General features: G+C 38.7%; 1 protein-coding gene across 1 annotated transcript in view; it reads left to right on the top strand.

Moving 5' to 3' along the window:
* sh3rf1 (SH3 domain containing ring finger 1) overlaps window positions 1-14459 on the top strand; it is a 55186-nt gene extending 40727 nt beyond the window's left edge. Inside the window, exons 6-12 of the mRNA XM_077220684.1 lie at window positions 2641-2751; window positions 5004-5134; window positions 5666-5836; window positions 6550-6833; window positions 11086-11414; window positions 12003-12349; window positions 12442-14459. Of these exons, the coding sequence (XP_077076799.1) occupies window positions 2641-2751; window positions 5004-5134; window positions 5666-5836; window positions 6550-6833; window positions 11086-11414; window positions 12003-12349; window positions 12442-12610 (1542 nt within the window). The 3' untranslated portion in view covers window positions 12611-14459. The remainder of the gene's footprint in view (window positions 1-2640; window positions 2752-5003; window positions 5135-5665; window positions 5837-6549; window positions 6834-11085; window positions 11415-12002; window positions 12350-12441) is intronic.
* Window positions 14460-21482: the final 7023 nt, after the last annotated feature.

The raw sequence follows: 21482 nt of genomic DNA, 5'->3' as shown, positions 1-21482 counted from the left end.
GAGCAAATTTTTCTCTTTTATGGATGTTCTATATTGTCTGTCTGAAGACTCGTGTGTCCGATTTGCTGAAGCACACATGAAGTGGTTTCACTCAAAAAGAGCACATCATTCGCTCATGACTTGATATAGACATGTCACAACACAGAACATATCTGCAGCACATCCCTTTGAACCTACAAATCTGTTTGATTCTCGCTTGTTTGTAGTGTCTCTCAGAGGGTCGGTTTATCCTGAAACTTTATTTATGAAGGTTCTGTATGAAGCACTGTGATCCCAACATCTGAGGACTTAATATAATGTATACAAGATACTTCACTTGTAGTTGCCCTAGGTGGTCCATCCATTTATTAGTGTTTTCTCACAAAGTCTGGGCATAAAGCTTCATTTTTTTAAATTTATTTCTCATTTATGAACTCTTGTTAGAAGGAGAATTAAAATAGCTAGAGACTCAGTGGCAGTTGCTCAGGTGGCTCATGACCCCTTGAAAGTATGTAACCTGAAGAGTGCTATCTTTGTTTTATGGGCTGTTTGTTTTGGAAACATGCCATGTGATTGATCACTGACCAGAGACAACCGACAAGGTGAAATAGAAGTTCATCTCAGCATTTAAAACATCTGCTATACAAAAATAACTTGCTTTGTTTTGCTGACAGTTGACTCCAAGTTGATCATATATTTGGATAATTCAACATATGCTTAAGTTAGTTTCGATCAGTGTTGTGCAGTAACGCGTTACTAGTAACACATTACTGTAACGCATTACTGTAACGCAGTTACTTTTGACAGTAAATCGTACTGTAACGCATTACTTTTTAAATAAATTAACTCCGTTACCGTTACCATATGGTGCGTTGTCCGTTACTTTTTTAAATTAATTAATTTAGGCTGAAGTGTAGCCTACAGCCTAACCTGTTTGCAGCAGCGACGCATTGTAGGATTGGTGGTAGGGTTGCTTGCCACCCGTCCCTTAAAATACGGAATCGTCCCGTATTTACAAGTAAAATGATGCGTCCCGTATCAAATCAATAAGGGAAGCGATTTGTCCCGTATTTTACATAAGGCCCACACATAGCCTAGTTGGATAAAAACATAAGGATTTACTATACTAATAGCAAATAGCCTATAAAGAAATCAATTTCACAATAATGCTAGATTATGATTAGAATCAAATGAATTTTGTCCATTTTCTAAGCTTAGAAAATGCACATTTATACGGGCTGAATTTAATAGGCCTAAAATATTTTTTAGTAATTCTGTGAATTACACTGCGCAAACCAAAGTAATACTACCCACCAGATGAAGAAGGGTTGGCTCTCAGTCTCCACAGAACAAAATATTTATTTTATTTTATTTTATTTTTAGTGTTCGCATTTATGAGGAAGAAACAATGTTACGGACGTGACAGTTCTCCGTACGTGAGCGCTCTGAAAGCGGCACTAAAATATGCTTTAAAACTTTCACAGAGACATCAAACAGAAAGTACAAAACCTTTCTTTAAAGTGAATTTCGTTTTGTATTAATTGCATCTTAATTTTAATCAATGTTTCATCAACCAATTGCCTGGATTTAATAAATAAGAAGTAAATATAGAAGACGATAGATAATCGCGAAATGGAGGCGCCAGCGCGTGAACTGGAGCTCGTCTCATAAATGAACCGAAACTCGGCGTATAAGGTAACCTACTTGCCTCACAGACATGTCTACTTTTAAACAGAACAATTCAAAACGAAAGAAAACAGACTACAGACTGCTATCTGCTTATGTAATCCGTATGAAATGTGCATTTCTCTCTGGCGCGTTCACTACTGCGAAGATCGTGAGTCAGCATAGCGAGTCACCTCAGAAATCCTTGTGATATATTCAGTTTGTGCTGGTCTGACTTAAACAGAAAGTAATTTTTAAAAACTATTTTATTTAAGTCAGTTTTGTGTTTGTGTAGACCATAACGCATAAAAGAACATTAATGGGAACATTAAATAATGTATTTTTGTTAAGTAACTAAAAAGTTACTTTTAACAGTAATGCATTACTTTTTGGTAAAGTAATCAACAAAGTAATTGAGTTACTTTTTGAATGAAGTAACTAGTAGCTGTAACTAGTTACTATATCTTAGTAACTAGCACAACACTGGTTTTGATTAATAGAAAGTTAAAAAGAACAGCATTTATTTGAAATTGAAATCTTTAGTAATCTTCTAAATATTGCATATGCTCTCTGTCAACCAATCATTAATGTGCTCATGCACTCCCAGCTGACCAATTAGAATAAAAGTATTTCTGACACATGCTTAAGTTCACCAAAGGCAAGTTCTCATTGGTCATGACATTTTTAGGCCATCAGTGTTGTTCTTAAGGTGGATTGATTTCAGGCATGAACGACAAATGTAGAGTCAGGCCGACATGCATCTTAGAAGATGTCTAGTTGCATTACATTTAGTTTGTCTAAACAGCAGTCATCGGGTGCACATACGTGTGTGGCTATCTGCCCAAATCTCTCTCGCCTATATGCCTTTCTGTGTTATCCCTTGAGCAGAATTTCAGTGTCTCATATTGTGCTTTCACTTGCTTGATGATACAGGAGCGGGAATGGCTCAGGAAAGGTTGATTAACTTGTCATTTCTTCTTATTTGTCTTCTCTTAGGTTCACATTTGCACAACGGGACTCATTGTTACTCCTCCACCAAGCAGTCCTGTCACCACAGCAACCGTTTTCACATTTCCCCCAGAAACCAGCTATCCCTCTATTCCAGTGGTGAGTCTATAAATTTACTTAGTATGTCAAAAATCTTCATCATCCTATCATTTATTCATATCACATTCTTCTGACCTGTATATATAAAGTGACCCTGTCTGTACATCAGTATTCACACACAACCCTATTACTCAATGCTACTTGATATAAGCCAGGCCAAATAAGTGGCCATTTGCCATTTCAAGATTTTCTGTTTTGACCCAAAACTGGTGAATTAACAGAATCGTTAAGCTCCTTTTTGTGTCAGGTTTAAAATCAAAGTTTTAGAAAATTCAAGTTATGATTACTTTTGAAAAGAATTCGGTTTAAAGTACAATATATTTACAGCATCTATCTGCTCTCTAGTGCTATGGGGGATGTGCAAAATTTGATGTTTTTTTAATATATTTTCTTAAGGGACATTCACACAAGATGCGTTCTGTTCAAATACAGAATGAAACTGAGAAAGCCGGGGTGTTGCAATTTAATGGTATTGACGATATCCATGAGTTAAAGATGATCTTGATCAATTTTGACATCTTTTCCCCAAAAGTTCTATAGTTATCATGGTAATATCTTTACTTAAAAATGCAATGATTATGGTGCGAGTGGTATTTGGATTCTGAGTGCAGTTGTCCTAAAGTTTATTGTTGGAGGCGGTGGATTTTTTTAACTAAATGACTGTTTTGATGGCTGTTGCTACAATGCTTTAAAGGAAAAGAATATAAAGATGCAGCTTCTTAAGGTTTTTTTTTTTTTTTTTTTTATTTACATGCTGAGAATAACAATGACTTTTAGCACAGTAAAACCCAGCATGCTGTGAGCTAAAAACTTTCTCTAAGATGTTATGTTTCTTAATTCATCCCATATAAAGCAAAACAGTATTAAAGCAGAGTGCTTAATGAAGAATTCAACATGATCTTTTTACTCAATTTAAGCATTAACAGTGTGCGCTGCTGTTCAAAAGTTTGTTCGGTAAGATTTTTTTGAAAAGTCATAAAAGCTGCATTTATTTGAATAAAAATACAGTGAAAAAATGTCACTGCTCATTATTATCAAAAATGGAAACGTTTGTTGCTTCATATTTTTGTGTAAACCGTGATATAATTTTTCCAGGATTTTTTGATAAATAGAAAGTTCAAAAAGCTGCTTCTATTTGGAATCTAAATCTTTTGTAACATTATATGTCTTTACTGTCATTTTTGACTAATTTAATGTGTCCTTTAAAAAAAATCTTTCTGACCCCAAACGTTTAAACCATAGTTCATCAAAATGGAAACACACTCACATAAACAAGGCAGAATATAATCTCTCTCTCTCATTATCATATATATTTGCATACACATACACTCAAGTGCTAATTCTAAACGAGGACAGTTTGCCATCTGATCGCCCTCAATAAAACACACACACACACACACACACACACACACACACACACACACACACACACACACACACACACACACACACACACACACACACACTTTCAGGGAGTTGTGTGGGCCTCAGGGTGGACACTAATGGCTCTCTTAGATTGATGTTTGTGTAGTGCTATGTGGGTACGGTTTTCTTTTGTTTTCAATGCATTGTTTTTGTAATGGTGGCTTTAATGTGCATCAGTTGCCTCTCATATCTCGCATACAGGATTTAAAAGCACCAGAGAGCAAGACGGTTATTTTCTAATTGCTGTAAATCCACATTAAGCAATAACAACACAAGACAAATTAATTCATAAAACAAATTAGACAAGAGCATTAGTGGACAAATGCATTGTAGGAGAACTTAAAAAAGAACAGATCTTACTGAGAAAAAAATTTGACTTAAAGCAAAAAAACAAGCATTATAGTGTGAGAGTTGTTTTCGTAGTGGTGCCACTGGGCTCATAAAGTCTGTTTGCAGATGTGTGTGTGCATTGGTCCATATGGAACCGATTTATCCGTCTTCAGCCAGACATGGAGCCCAGGCTGGATATCCACCAATCACAACACCTGCCAAACTCCCTGCTTGTTAGCAACCAACACACAAGCTGGAAAGTCACAGTCAGTGGGATTATGGTTTTAATGGCATTGTCCAAACTTGTTGGGATCTCTCTGACATAATTTCCTGCTACACATAAATCTGAGTTATGTATATGAAAGCACAGTGATATGAGAATTAAAGTAGCTCAAAACAGGAATTTATGTAGGCTACTTTAAATGCTTTGTTTCTTAGGTTTGCATAATTTAGTAGGCGTTGTGTGATATATTAACAGATGTGTTTGATTATTTCAGGATGCTCTTCCTCCTCCACCTCCGCCTCCACCTCAGTCTCGGTCCTCAGCTGTCGGCGCTGCCGCCTTGAATGCTAGTCAAAGGCCGTCACCTGCCGTGGGTGACCAGAGTGGCCGTCAGAGACCTACAGTGTGAGTAGAACATCCACACACTTTAAATATACAACGTTAATTCAATTTATAGTGCATGCTATTGAAGAGAATATGAGAGAGTCCTTTCAACTGTAACTCACCTCTCTGCTATTACCCAATGCCAGCTGAGCGTGACTGAACACACAGGTGAGGGGTCAGAGGTCATCTCTAAGTGGACTTGGTTTGTCTCTGGGGATTTAACCTAAATTCTGATCCCTCGCCTTTCACCTTTTGCCTTCATATTAACTAAACGCAGCACTACACACCTGATTTCTGTTGGATTCGCCCGTAGTGCCCTGAGTGGAATATGTGTATGCCTGTTATTCATGACATTCCCATTTACAAGGCAATTTTTAAAGACTTCATGCCTTTTTGGTGTCCTTGGAAATTAAGATTATGTAGATTGTGATGATGCATGATAGCCATGTGGAAACAGCGCCAACCCCTGTTTGATCATAAGTACTAAATGTAAGGCAAACTTTTTAATAATAAAAAAGGATAAACTAATTAAAAGTTGTATGTGGTATTCAGGTATGTGGCGATGTTTCCCTACACACCCCGGAAGGAAGATGAGTTGGAATTGAGGAAGGGAGAGATGTTTCTGGTGCTGGAGCGCTGTCAGGACGGCTGGTTTAAAGGAACATCCATGCACACTGGCAAGATTGGAGTGTTCCCTGGTAACTACATGAGTCCTGTCAACAGGTATGGTACACACACATTTGTACATGTTATCACTCATACATGTTATCACTCATATACCCTGTAAGCTAAGGAAAGATTAGATTCTCCTCTGGCTTTCCAGTGGTTTATATCCTTCAAGCTCACACAACACTTGCAGATAAATCTAAGCTGGTCACATTAACACATGGAATTGTTTAAGGAATGTTCCAGGTTCAATAAAAGTTACGGTTTATTGACAGAATTTATCAATCATAATGTCGATTACCAATTGATTGCAAGTCACTTTTTTTTTTTTGGAAACTGACATGATATGAACTGACAATGAAGTAATTTTTTTTACCTCAGCACTCCCTTGTGGCTGGCATGAGAATTACAGACATTATCATTCACTTATTAAATGAAATGCATGACCTGAAAAACATTCATCATGATTAGCCATTTATATTCAATGTACAGAGGTCTTCAAAATGTCTTCCTCACAGTCAAGTAACTTTTTTTCTATATCAACTCCTATTAAATGTAGTTTTTCCCTTATCAGACCTATGACGTAAAAAGGAATGTAACTAGACAGAACCTTTAAATGTTCATGCGAATGTGTTAAATTAATGGATGTTTCTGCTGATTTGCTGTAAAATGCATTGCTGTAACAAAAGATTCAGGATAAGAGCTGCATAAAAAAAGATCTGCATATCAGTATAAAGGGTCTTGAACCTCACACTTCTCTTTTACTGCAGGACTGTTTCTGGCACCAGTCAGCCAAAAGTTCCCCTGACCCTGTGCTCCCAGGCTGGACGTGGCGTCACCATTGTTAGCCCCTCCTCTGCTCCTCTTGGAGCCGCCCTGGGGAGTGTTGATCCCAGCAAACCCCTTCCAGTCTGCCCCAATCCCACCCCATCTTGCTCACTGCCTGCTGCTGTAGTAACAGCTGCACACATACCCACTGGTCAGCACCCCAAAGGGCTCATGCATGTGACGTCACAGATGACTGTTAACCAGGCACGCAGTGCGGTCAGGACAGGTAGAAATCAAGCACTCACACACCGAATAAGGAACACCACTAAGAATTGTAATACAAAAACATGCCTATGTGCTCCTGATATAGATGTTTCCAAACATGTTTTTGATTTCGGAATTAAAACTCATCAGAAAAGCCTCAATAAAAATGATTTCTTAAAAAAAGAAAATCAAAGTAGTAGAGTAGCAAAGTAGTTTTGCCATTTATTATAATTTTTTAGCAAATAATACTTAATTTGTACACTCACGTGCACTAAATTAATACTTTACTTGAACATTTTTAAAAATCATCGGCACACTGTTCGATCTGTCCAGTATGTTAATAACAGAACTGACTGACTGTAATGTATGCCAGGTCTGATTTTGAAGGCAGAAGTCCCGCTGATCTCATTGATTTGGTTGAACACTCTATGTGAGAGCATGGGTCAGCTGTACACATCGTCATGTGTTGCGGTGACTGTCCCTGTCTCCACTGCTTCTGTCGAGCGGACACTCTCAGCCCTAAAGTGAAGTAAAACTGATGCCAGAAATGTGACGAGACAGACTCCACTTTCAGCATTAGCCTCGATGGCGATAGAAAAGGTTGTTGGGACTGAAACGCACAGATAACCTCTACAACAGAGTAATGTAAGTCTTTTTGAGGAAAGAAATGAGGATAGAATTTGTCAACCTACCTATTAAAGAATGGCTTCATTGACACTTCGGTTCAAAAAGCGGGCATTCCAGGATTCTCAGGATGCTTAGAACACATCAGTGTTATCTGGCAACGAATTCAATCAGCTAAAAAGGAGAGGAAGGAGCTCCACGTGACATTCCTGGATTTGGCTAATGCATATGGTTCAGTGCCACATGAGCTTCTTTAGGCATCATTTGATTTTTTCTGGGTACCGATGTTGATAACAAATTTAGTGAAAGCCTATTTTGGAGATTTGCAATTTAGTTTCTCAACTCCAGAATTCAGCACTACATGGCAATGCTTAGAGGTTGGAATAATGGCAGGATGCACCATTTCTCCACTGGCTTTTACCATGGCAATGGAAGTAATCATTAGGGCATCAAAATGGGTATTAGGAGGAGAGCGCTTGGCTTCTGGGATGCGACTACCACCAATCAGAGCATACATGGATGACATGACAACCATGACTACAACGGTAGCCTGCACTAATCGGTTATTGGGGAAGTTAACAGATAATATTGAATGGGCACGAATGCAATTTAAGCCCTCTAAATCAAGGAGCATCTCAATAATTAAAGGCAAGGTAGTAGATAAAACATTCCTCATTAATGGTGAGGCAATACCAACAGTTTCTCAGAAGCCAGTGAAGAGTCTTAGGGAGATGGTACGATGGGGATCTAAAGGACACAGTTTGAGTGGGAGAAGTTAGACGACAAGCAGTGGAAGGATTGAAGAGCATAAACAGCTGTGCTCTACCAGGCAAACTGAAACTCTGGTTCTTTCAGTTTGGTCTACTGCCAAGGTTGCTGTGGCCACTGACTGTGTACGAGGTTTCTTTGACAACAGAGGATAAGCTAGAAGCGTTAATAAGTTCATACATCAGGAAATGGTTGGGAGTTCCACGCTGCCTCAGCAGAGTGGGACTTTATAGTAAAGGAGTATTGCAGCTGCCAGTCTCTGCTTTAACCGAGGAGTTTAAGTGTGCCAAGGTCAGACTGGAGATGACTTTAGCAGAGTCACGCGACAAATGTGTAAGGGAGGCAGCCCCTGTGGTAAAAACTGGTAGAAAGTGGTCAGCAAAGAAATCTGTAGTAGAGGCAAAGGCTGACCTTCAAATTGGGGATATCGTGGGACAGGTACAGCATGGAAGAGGGGGTTTTGGGCTCAGTTTAGCTCCTCCTAAATGGCATAAGGCAGGCCCAGCTCAAAGGAGGAAGCTGGTAGTCAACGAGGTGCGAAAGCAGGAGGAGAGGATGAGATGTATAAAGGCCATTTCCCAGGCCAAGCAGGGAGAGTGGATGAGATGGGAGAGTGTGGAACAACGCAAAATGGGCTGGCAAGACCTTTGGTCAATGGAAGAGAGTAGGATCAGTTTCCTTATTAGGTCAACATATGATGTTCTCCCATCACCACAGAACCTAAACCTCTGGGTAGGAGAGGATCCCTCTTGTCCTTTGTGTTCATTATCTGCCACATTAAGGCACATTTTGACAGGATGTAAGGTGGCTCTTAGCCAGGGTCGGTTTACTTGGCGCCATGACCAAGTATTGTGATGTTTGGCTTTAGCATTGGAAGGCAAGCGTAGTATGACCAATAAGTTGCCGCCTGTTCTAGCAAAACATTACACGCAGAAGACAATATTCCTCCGCCCAGGCGAGCAACCACCAAGAAAAGGTGCTAACACCAATTCTCGCCCAGGACAACTGGAAGCTGCTAGGGACTGGAAGATGCTGGCTGATCTTGATCAACGGCTTATTTTTCCACCTGAGATTGCCACCACTAACCTACGACCAGATATTGTTTTGTGGTCTGGATCAGCACGCATTGTTCAACTGATAGAATTAACAGTGCCATGGGAGGATGCGGTAGATGAGGCATATGAGAGGAAGAAACTGCGGTATGCTCATCTGGCCTCTGAAGCAGAACAGCGAGGATGGAGAGTCCAGGTTTATCCAGTGGAAGTGGGTTGTCGAGGTTTTGTGGCACACTCTACAACCCGGTTCCTCAGAGACGTCGGATTCAGTGGCAAGAGTTGCGTCGCACAGTAAAGAACTTATTTGAAGCAGCAGAAAGGAGCAGCAACTGGCTGTGGTTGAGACGGAAAGATTCTAGCTGGCTGTGTACACGCCGCCATGCTACGGTTTCTTGAAAACTTGAAGAGTCTGTTGGTTTATTTGTATAGGTTGTAAAGTATTTACAGTCATTTCGTTCCTGTGTATATTGCGTGAATGACGGGTGGTTGGGCAGATATTGTGTTTTGCGGTAGGTGGTATGCCATACGGAACCGTTGCCACTGAAACTGCATATTAACGCACCAGTGGGGCTCGACAGCCTTAGTCAAACGGGTTGGCGCATATGGTTGGGTTGCGTAGAGATTGCGAGATTGTGGTTAGGTCTAAGCAGCAACTGTTGGTTTATTTGTATAGGTTGTATAGTATTTACAGTAATTACGTTCCTGTGTAAATTGCGTGAATGACGGGTGGTTGGGCAGATATTGTGTTTTGTGGTAGGTGGTATGCCGTACTGAACCGTTTCCACTGAAACTGCATATTAATGCACCAGTGGGGCTCGACAGCCTTAGTCAAACGGGTTGGCGCGTATGGTTGGGTTGCGGAGAGATTGTGAGATTGTGGTTAGGTCTCAGCAGCAAGAGGTAAGTAGAGGTCAGGAAGCTGGGCTGAGTTGAGTGGGGGACGGAGGGGGGTGACTCTGGGACGCCAGAGTCACTGTCGAGCCCTCTTGAGGTGTCGTGGGCTAGTCGACGAAACGCTGAGGACAGAAGGTGCCCACTTGAAGACCCTAGAGAGGTCCCCTACTCAGCTCAATCCAGACGGTTGTCATGGGGGGACCGCACTGTGGTTTCAGCCGTTGTGGGTGCTGACGCGTGTTAACACTAGACAGAAGGAGATTTACATCACCATATGGAAAGAAGGGTAAATGGATGTAGAAGCATAGGTTATTGTAAAGCTATGTCTTAGTTGGTGCTTATCTTGGCGAAAGCCGAGTACAAATCAGCATGAAGTTTTAACATCTACTCTTGTGTAATGGAAATCGTGTTAAACAAATTATCAGTAGTTTTGGTGAGTAAAATGCTTTTTTGGCCCCGTTTTTCCCCCGGGTGAATCTGATTTTCTTCTTAATTTTTCTTGGAAATGTATGATCGAAACTTAATTTAAAAACAAACGATCAAACATTAATACTATTGTAACGTCTGACAAGGGACTGTAACCCTTGAAGGACAAGACAAGGGAGGCTCCACTTTTGAACTTATTATCAGAACGCAAGAACAACTGAACACTAACGCACAAGCCGAACTCACTCGCTCGTTTCTCTCTACCGGCCATTTCCCAACTCACCGCATTAACCCAATAACTGCCGGTGCAACATAAAAACAGCAATTTCACAACAATTATAGAGAGTCTGTGCGCTGCTACACTACTAAGTTATTAATTCAGGTTGGACACCACTGAAGGCCTAGGTGTGAAATGCACGGCCCGCCACTGATATATATATTCTTTATCATGGACATTCAAATTTGTTATTAAAACTATAAATCATATTCCACCTTTTCCCCCACCAGCTGTGAATCATAGTCAGGACCGGCCTACGGCAGCAGTGACACCCATCCAATCCCACAATTCTGTGGCCTACCTTCCTAGCACAGCTGTGATTCTTCAGGCCTCACCTGTCCTCGGCTCCAGCCCAGGATCCTCCTCAGCCAGAATCGGTGTGGCTATGGGATGTGCAGCCGCCTCCTTGACCCCTCCTAATGTTAGCGCTGCTTCTTTGGATGGTGATGTCGTGAGACCTGTCTCTGTGGTAACACTTCCTGTGAACCCTGGCAGCACAAAATCTCTGGGTGCAGGCGCAAATCATGGTGTTGCTTGTAGATTGGATAAAGACAGCAAGGTAAGACCATTGAACTAAAGCCCCGTTCACACCGCCAGCGACTTTGTCGCTGTATGTCTCTAGTCTCTGTCTCTGCGACTGTGAAGTCGCTAGTGCTGTCGCTCTAATGTTACTGGTAGAATGCACATCTGGCCATACCTATAGAAAGTACAATCACAAGTGATATATAAAACCAAGATATCATTCTAATCTGACTAGGATTCCATCTTAAAAGAATTAAAAGTAACATTATGCTGTTGGAGAGTGTTGTTATATTAACCACAGCAGTGCTCAATCGACAAATTAAACCCTCATACCGTCAAAAATTATTAAAATGTCATTCAAATTTGACAAATAATAAATGTTCTTGTCCCTAATAATCAACACAATGCAGGGGAAACTGTAAAATGAACTGCAGCAGTGCTAAATTTGCATTATAAAATTACAACACACAAACTATTAATGTATGAATTATCTATTAATGTTATTATGTCGATGTATGTGGTTACAGTCAAATCATATAAAACAGTGAAATCGCTCCGGAACTACATGTTTGCGTAAAAGGGTGTTTGCACTCAGCCTCTTTGAGAATCAAATGTGTCATTTCAGAGAGAGAAGAAAGGCCTGCTGAAACTGCTGTCTAATAAAAAGAAGCTCCGTCCATCTCCCCCATCCTCCCCTACACTGGAAGTGGAGCAATCTATTGTCATGGAGATGCCCCATGGTGCCATTGGACCTGAAATGGCTCCGCCTAGCTCAGCATCGGTGGCGGTAGGACACAACGGTCGTGCTGGGGCCTGTCCGATGGATTCTGAGCTCTCTGTGTCAAACACAGACGCAGCGTCACACAGGTGCAGCTCCCAGGACAACACTGCCCCGATCGCCCCGCCTCCACGACAACCGTGCTCCTCCCTCCTCTCCATGCAGCACGACGGACGACCAATCGTGTGCGAAAGGTACAATAACACCCAGGAATCAACATTCACACTTCATACTTGAGAAGAAACATTGCCTGAGTTCTAAACATCATATTTGACTATTCCTCCAGGTACCGTGTGGTGGTGTCTTACCCTCCCCAAAGCGAAGCAGAGCTGGAACTCAAGGAGGGAGACATTGTTTTCGTGCACAGAAAACGAGAGGACGGCTGGTTTAAAGGAACACTTCAGAGAAACGGTCGAACCGGGCTGTTTCCTGGCAGCTTTGTTGACAGTATCTAACGCACATGGTGTCTAATAATTAGAATGTAATAATTAGATATCAAATTCTCCATCTCTGAAAATACAACACTGAACTTCAGACTTAATAGTTCAGATTGATGTGCAGCAGTGATCAGTAGGACGGGGCCGCTTGTGACCGATCCAACTGCTGGAGTCTGCCAACAATGACAGTCATCAGATTTGACAACATTCTTATGAAAATCTCAAAACCACCTAGTCGTTCAGCATTAGATCAAATTCTTTTCTTAAAAACACACAGAAGCGAGAGAGTTTTAGCCGTTCGTACTAGGTACCCTATTTCTAGCACATTAGATGAAGTTGTGATAGGATTTGTTAATTTATGCATCTGTAACATTTCAAAGACATTTAATGTGTGCCTTGTACTGTCTCACTTTACTGTATATAAGCATAGCGAAGCTGATCTGAGTCATGACAAGAACAATATGAATTCTGAAAAACATTTAACTTATTTTAGTTTTCTAGGGACTGAGTTTTTGAGGGAAGTTTTGTTTTGTGAGCCGATTGGTCAAATGCCTGTGAATAATGTCACTGATGGTCATTTGCTTGAAATAAAACAAACATCAATACCAGATGAAGAAATCAGAAAGGTTGGTTTGACCATCCATATTTGCTTCAGCTTGCATGTAATTGGCTCTTTGTCATAGGATGAGGAGTGACGACATGACAAGCCTGAAGACTCATGTTCTGATTGGTCGTGGTGTGTGTAAACTGAAAAGGTGATATAGCATTTGTAAAGGTTTGAGTGAGGGATTGAAGGATAGCATGTTTAAAAAAAAAAAAAAGATTACACTCAGACATTTTAATCAAATAGTACTAATAATCCTTTGCAATAACATTATGGTCTAATTGATGGTTTTGGATAGCAGAGAAGTCGTTAAACACACAGAAAAGAAACCATCACCCGTAGTAAAAGCACATGCACATGTAAAAGTAATGCCATTATGCTTTTGTGTGCATGGTTTGTGTGTTTGTTCCCTCTCTGCTTTTTACAACTGCTTTAGTTTTACTCAGAATGCTGTTCCGACCCATACATGGATACTAACTGACCCATTTGCCTCAGTTTAGAGCTCCTGAAAATCACTTTCATTTATTATTACAGTTACGCCTTTACATTACATTACAAACTGCTAGATTTCACATGAGCGAGTTAAAATAACCTTTAAAAACAATGTCTAACCCCAAATTCACAAACATTGGTTTTTGCTTCTCTTTAAGTCGGGTCTGATCTGATGTTGTCTGCTGTATTTTATGTGATATTTCATGTTCTGTATACTTGAAAATGGTGTTTGTGTATTTCTATGCTTTATACTGTAGATGAAATGTTTTTATTATTATTATTTTGAAAGCACAAAATTTATATATGATAGATTTGTTTTTAGTATTGATAGATATGATTTATGCCCCTTAAACATTTGTTTATTTTGGAGATTGCTCTCTTCTGTTGTCTTGATGCCTTTACAACAGACAAGATGACCTTCAGTTGTTGTGTTGTCAATTTAGCAGACAGGCTGTTAAAAGGTTTTATTTGAATCATTATTCTCTGTTTTTGATAGCTGGTTTCCATCTCTAATCATGGACTACCTGATGTCCCACCGCTACATTACTGGGTCCTCTCTAGATTAAACCAGGAGCATCTTCATAGTTGATGCATTAAATAGTCGGCTGATTTCAGTCATTCATTTCAGACAAGATTTTACTCACGCAAGATTGCAAGTCAGTAAATGGCGTATTAGTCACACAGCAAACAAAATTCACTTGACATTTCATTTAAACTCAAAGTGTGTGTTAGATGTGAGGGGTATAAAATAAAGTAATAACCTTTATAAAACATGGCTTCGAATACTGTTAATGAGTGAAGTATGTTTGAGATCTATATGTGAGCTTAAAATATCTGTGAAATATATTCCCATTAATATTGACTTTTTCTTTTTTTTTAGCAAGCCAGGGTGACTATAGAACATGAAATTGTCTAGCCATGACTTCTTGTTTCACAGGAGTAGCCTATAAATATGAGGAAAAACAAAAGCCAAATTCTCTTACTCATCAATTACAATGAGTAAAACCAAATAATATAGTTCTGATATGCAGCAAAAGATTGTTGAGCTTCACAAAATACTTCAAAAGGGACCTGGTTCTACAGTCAGATGAAACTATAAAAAAGAGCTTTTTGGCAGCAAACCCTCCAGATGGGTTTGATGCAAACAGAGATAAAACCTACCCCATGCCCATGGTTAAATATACTGCTGGATCTTTAATTTTGTGGGTCTCTTTTGCTGGAGGTCCTGGACATCTTGTTCAGATACATGGTATCATGGATTCTTGCAAATACGGATAAAAAAATCAAAACCTGACTGCCTCTGCTAGATATCTTATAATGGGCCATCTTGGATCTTCCATCAGGAAAACGATCCAAAACAAACATCAAAATCAACACAAAAGTGTATCACTAAACACAAAAGTGTGTCGCCCAGTGCCCAGACCTGAACCCTATAATAAAATGAGTGAGCTGAGCGCCAACATGGACTTGTGAAACTGAAGGATGTGGAGAGATTCTGTATGGATGAATGGTCTCTGCCAACACATTCACAGTTGTCAGTTGTTCTCCAAACTCATTAGACATTATAGGAGAAAACTCAGAGCTGTTAAGTTGGCAAAAGACGGCTGCAAAAATTATTTGATAAAAAGGTGTCCATAATTATGGCCAACGTGTTTTGGAGAAAAGCATTTATTTCATAATGTCTCCCTTTCAATTCTTGTACTTCACGTAAAGGTTAGATTTTGTGCACATTTTTGAATGAAAGATCAAAAGGATAACAATCCTTACAGATTTTATATATACAGATTTTAACAGATTTTTTTTTTACAGCCATCCAATAATTCTGACCACAACGGTATATCTTATTATTCTCTGAATAATAATTTTGTAACCATTTTTTTAATGTCTGTAGCTGAGCTATCAATCATCTCATTATCTATTCTAGAAGAAGCATTCACTTACCCTTCACTTTTAACAGAATGGATGAAATAATATGTTGTTCAGTCATACACTTATAGAAACCTTCATCTTAAAGGAGAAACCTTCATCTGCTCACTTACAGCCTGCATAGTAGAGAGGTTGTAAAAAGTTTACAAATGAGCTTTACTGGAATAATAGAGGGAAAAAGCTGAGAGGACCCTTCAGGTTTTAATGAGCAGTACTTTATTGTGTGTATTGGATGTCTAAGTAATTATATTTCTGTTCTTTGAAAATTTTGTGAGGACCTTCATTCAAACCTTAAGAACTTTTAAATAACATAGAAAGACAATGTTGCTCAAATCTCATCAGATTCAGTTTTTTTTTTATTTGTATGCACAAATAAAAAATTTAGTTTCTGTATGCACTACTTCACTATTAGGAAAACAAAAACTGCTTTCTGATTTATTATAAAACAACCAAAATGTAAATTTCCTTCTTTTAGGAATTCAAAGACCATTTCGGTTTGAATGTCGCTGCAATTGACAACTTCAACGATCTGCATGTGTGAATAGACACAGTCCTATCTTAGAAAACCTACAAAATACAATTTTCAGTTGTCTTAAAATATGCTTTAGTGTGTTTTATTATTTAAAATAGTTTTTAGAGATGCTTACATTTTTAAATTGTTGTTTTAAAGAACTGCAACCATTTCACATTGATCTCACACCAATTCCTCCCTAATTAAAAATAAAGAAATAACATAAATAAACACAAATCTTAACTTACCAGTATTAAAATGAATCGTAAAGAGTACAAGATATAAATGGTCCCTCATGGCTGATTGGTTCTCACTCACGGATGGCACGACTAATCTATGTGGACTCTGTCTTTATTTTATTAGCTCCTGTTAGCATTCAGAAACCCCAACTTCCTGTTTCATTGTATACATCTCCATAATTTAAGCAATATTTGTAGAGTTTACTCACTTGACTGTGTTCCTCCATTGCTTTTCTTATTCATTGCCTTTTCAAATTGCGGGGTCAATATTCTTTGAATAAAGCTTCAAATAAGTCATAAATCAATAACATCTAGTTTTAAAAGTTTAGACCACTGTATGTTTACTGTTTAAAGCTTATTTAGTAGGTCTCTGTTGGCTTTGAGAGGCAAGAGAGAACTGAAACAAGCCACGAACCTTCAGAGGAAACATGAAGAGAAGCTGTGAAGACGAGACAGAGGCTCACTCATCTATAGGACACACACATGACTGACCACAATTATTTCTCCAGGTACTCGTGAAAATCCTTCTGTCTTGCTCTGTTGTTTTATTCGTTATAGCCTACTTTGTTTTGTGAGCTCATCTATGCACTGTTGTATAACTGTTGTGTAAAAAGCCTGAACGAAGCTACATGCACAAGAAAACATAAGAATCAGTAGCCCTTGCCAATCTCAAATTTTTACTTATTCTTAGATTTGTGCAGTATCATTTTACACATGAAAGCACATATGCCCTCACACACACAAATACAGTTGCTTCCTTAAAACACATCTATTTATATTAATCACACACATGCCCACACAATAAAGTTGCACCGCTGCTTTATAATTCCTATTGTTATAATCTGTCACTCATTCCCATTAAACATAATCATAAGGAATTATTGAACACTCATTAGGTGTTCAAGCACGAAGGGCTGAAAACCTATTGTAATTGTAAGGATTTTTATTATTATTTTTCTGCCGTAAAACGCATTGTGGAGCCCAAACCGTAAGTGCTGGAGCCTTGAAACTTTGCCAGATGGTAGTACAAAAATCGAGGAGAGGTTATCAAAGTATGAGCCCGATTGACCAATAGGTGGCGCTACAGCAAGCAAAAGTTGGAAATCGTTTATAACTCCTAGACCATTTATCCTAGAATCAAGTGTCTTATACAGGGTGGGAAATTAACTTTTTGCCCAACAGCCACAGTGGCTGGTGGATGCCCAATTTTACCAGCCACTTGTATTTTTTACCAGCCACTTTTTCTGGATTTCAAATTTATGAATGTGAACTGTGTCTTTGATAAAATTGACGTCCATTACAAATATGTAATTCGTTTTATCCATTTAACAATATGAGTTATGCTGCACTCAGGAGCTAATTTATTTTTTCCTCCGTGGATGCTCACGATAATATGTGAGCAACATGTATGTAGCTACATGTTTGTATTTTTGAAAGAATTTTATGCATGGTTATTTTACAGTTTATTTTTAATATTATTTAAGTCTGTATGACCATAAATGATGGAGTATTTAAATGTATTTTGCTGCTATTTGAAAAAATCCAGCAAAACGCGCCCGCGCGTTTGTCGACCCCAGAGGGTTAACTCGATAATGAAGCCGTAAAGTAGGCTATCTTTCAACTGAGGACAGCACCAATTCTCACAAATACAGATAGGATTGGAGATGAAAAGTTTAACTGACACGTTTACTCAGTGAGCTCTACTGAGTCATTGTGATCAGGCGTGGATGCTGTTTCAACAGACTACAGCAGAACATGCCACTTCATCCTGGAGAAAGAGAAATAGATTGTTTAGATTAACTAGCTACACTTGCACACATTGCATGTAACCAATTGCAATTGCCATTTAATTTTTTATTCTGTGGCAGAAACAAGCTACCATAACTATTCTCAGCCAGCAAGGTTTGAAACATTTAAACATCAGACTTCAGCTTAAAACTTCTTATATCTTCAAATAAAAGTAAATTCTGGCACTCAAATTTGTTCCTCCATAGACAGCTATGCAACTACCACTTTGACACTTCAAAAAGTTTGTAAACAGAAACTCAAGCATGTTTGCTTGATGTGCGAGAACCAATGAGGTTCATTGTCATGTTACGCAGCACGTTTGAGCTTCCGCAAGAACCAATGAGGTTCATTCTCATGTTACGCAGCACGCTTGAGCTTCCTCAAGAACAAATGAGGTTCATTCTCATGTTACGCAGCACGCTTGAGCTTCCTCAAGAACCAATGAGGTTCATTCTCGTGTTACGCAGCACGTTTGAGCTTCCGCAAGAACCAATGAGGTTCATTCTCATGTTACGCAGCACGCTTGAGCTTCCTCAAGAACAAATGAGGTTCATTCTCATGTTACGCAGCACGCTTGAGCTTCCTCAAGAACCAATGAGGTTCATTCTCGTGTTACGCAGCACGTTTGAGCTTCCGCAAGAACCAATGAGGTTCATTCTCGTGTTACGCAGCACGTTTGAGCTTCCTCAAGAACAAATGAGGTTCATTCTCATGTTACGCAGCACGCTTGAGCTTCCTCAAGAACCAATGAGGTTCATTCTCGTGTTACGCAGCACGTTTGAGCTTCCGCAAGAACCAATGAGGTTCATTCTCGTGTTACGCAGCACGTTTGAGCTTCCGCAAGAACCAATGAGGTTCATTCTCGTGTTACACAGCACGTTTGAGCTTCCTCAAGAACCAATGAGGTTCATTCTCGTGTTACGCAGCACGTTTGAGCTTCCGCAAGAACCAATGAGGTTCATTCTCGTGTTACACAGCACGTTTGAGCTTCCGCAAGAACCAATGAGGTTCAGAATGAATGAGCTGAAACAGGCCTTTGATACACTGAAGGTAAGATAAACCACTGCTGGAGCAATAAAGAGATAAGTGTACGGTAGTATTGCTTTTTACATGTTATTGGTAGAATAGACGCTTTACTGGACCTCAAATTATAATTGTATGTTATTGAATAAACTATACATTTGAATGTAAAAGTTTTTCATTATAGCTTAAAGAGAATAGAGAGCCACAAAAACTCCACTGCTACTTTGAGGTGGACAGTAACAAGGTGCATTTACTTGAGTACTGTACTTAAGAACACTTTTTGAGTATCTGTATACTTAACTTGAGTATTATTTTTTCTGGAAACTTTTTACTTTAACTTCACTACATTTGAAAGACAAATATCGTACTTGTTACTCCACTACATTTCTGTCAAGGTCCTTGAGTAGAAAGTAGTAATGTGATGATTTTGATTGTATAGTCGTATTTGATTGTAGATAGGCCAGGCAGGGGTCACTTGTGCTTATAGGGGGCAACTTTAACATTCATCTTAACCTATTTTCAGTATTATTTCAGGTCATTTTTCACCATGTCATGCATCACTGCAATCTGTAGGAGTAAGCTAATAAAACAATTTCAACTTAAATGAATGTTTCATAATGTTTTATTTATTTGACAAGTAATTTTCTAGTGTGATATAATGATCAATAATGATAACACATTTTTAGCATCTAAGCACATCTAGGCACTTTTTTACATCTGTAAACAATGACACGTATACTTATATAACACAAACCAAACATATCCACAAATCAACTTAGGCAGTCATCTGAAAAGGTGTTTTAGGATAATCTGCGCATGCCCGGGAAACAAATTTTAATGTAGGCCCCGCCCACTGCCTCTACAAATGCACAACTCACTTTTACTCCACATTTCACATAGATCAATGGTGCAAGAGGGAGAGCGTGCAAAACTTGTCACTTGAAGGCGAAAAACAGTGTTTGAGATTCATCGCAGAAGATACAAGCAGTTGTAGTTTTGTACTTGTGTTTATGCTAGAAAAATATATAAGACATTTGTGAGAAAATATTCTACAAGTGAGTGTGCAACACTCATTGGTTGAATATACACACTGATTTGCGGATGAGCAAAAATTCTCTGTGACTTCACATTTTTTGATGCAGCTGTGTAAATGTATTTTGCACCATATTCACTGCAGGAACTGTAGCAAAAAAGTGAGCGTACGAGTTTCTTTATTTGTGATTTGTAGAATAGGATTTGTCCACCTGCAATGAAGAATTTGAGAAGGTGTTACTGTTGTGTTGTGTTTGTGGAAGCGAAAAAAAGTCTACAAGTTTACAACTCTTAACCCTCAACTCTTTTCTTTCTGTGACTTCAAATTTACTGAAACACATGTGTGGCTATTCTTTGCAACTAAAAATTTCACTGTCACAGGCATGACAAACATACCTTAATTTATACTATATCTTCAAGATTTAGTGTGTATCTGGGTACGATTGTGTATTTGTATTTATTTATTTATGAGTTGCTGATCTTTTATTTACTTGAGATGGTTTTAACCAGACCTCAGTACTAATTTCGTTCGAGATCATGTAGGTTACCATGTTTTTGGAATGACAATAAAATCCTTGAATCCTTGAATAACTGACTTATGTATCCTTATTTTACTTTGAGAGTAATAAAAAAGGAGTACAAGTTTGACTGGAAAAATTTTTTTTGTTTGTAAAACAAAACTTTTTAAAATTGTTTATTAGGTATGTTTTCTTCTGAATTAAAACAAAGAATACCTAAAATGATATTAAAATTTTTAGTTAAATATTTGTTTTGCCTCCCACCCCGTCTGTTTGATGTTAGCTCCTTGAGTTGGAAGAATTCAGCAAAATCTGAGCAGAGCAATGGGCTTCACTTTTTTTTTATGGTCCCTTTAACACATTCTGTTGTCTATAAGTAACATTGCACTTACATGTCCACTAACTCTCATTAGAGTATTAGTAGACAGGGTTAGGTTTAGAATAAGTTGTCATGTAGTTGCAAAGTTACTTTTAGTCAGTAATGTCTGTTGGAGGAGCATCACAATAAAGAGTTTGCAGGTATTAAGCAGACAGTCTCACTAATACTACAATTAGAGTTAGTTGACATATAGTTGCAAAGTTATTTATAGTCAACCGAATGTTCAAAAAGGGACCATCAAAATAAAGTGTTACCAAATACTAATGAAATAGGCATATTAGACTTTTTAATTCTACAATTTCCCAAAATGTTTCCCAAAATTTATTAAATATACTATTTTTAGACAGGTATTATTACACAAACATTGTTCACACAGAT

This window comes from Siphateles boraxobius, unplaced genomic scaffold (genome assembly GCF_051911475.1).
Source record: "Siphateles boraxobius isolate OS27281-9 unplaced genomic scaffold, OSU_SipBor_1 8, whole genome shotgun sequence".
Lineage (NCBI taxonomy): Eukaryota > Metazoa > Chordata > Actinopteri > Cypriniformes > Leuciscidae > Siphateles > Siphateles boraxobius.
The sequence above is the reverse complement of the archived record's forward strand: the minus strand, read 5'-3'. Positions and strand labels throughout refer to the sequence as shown.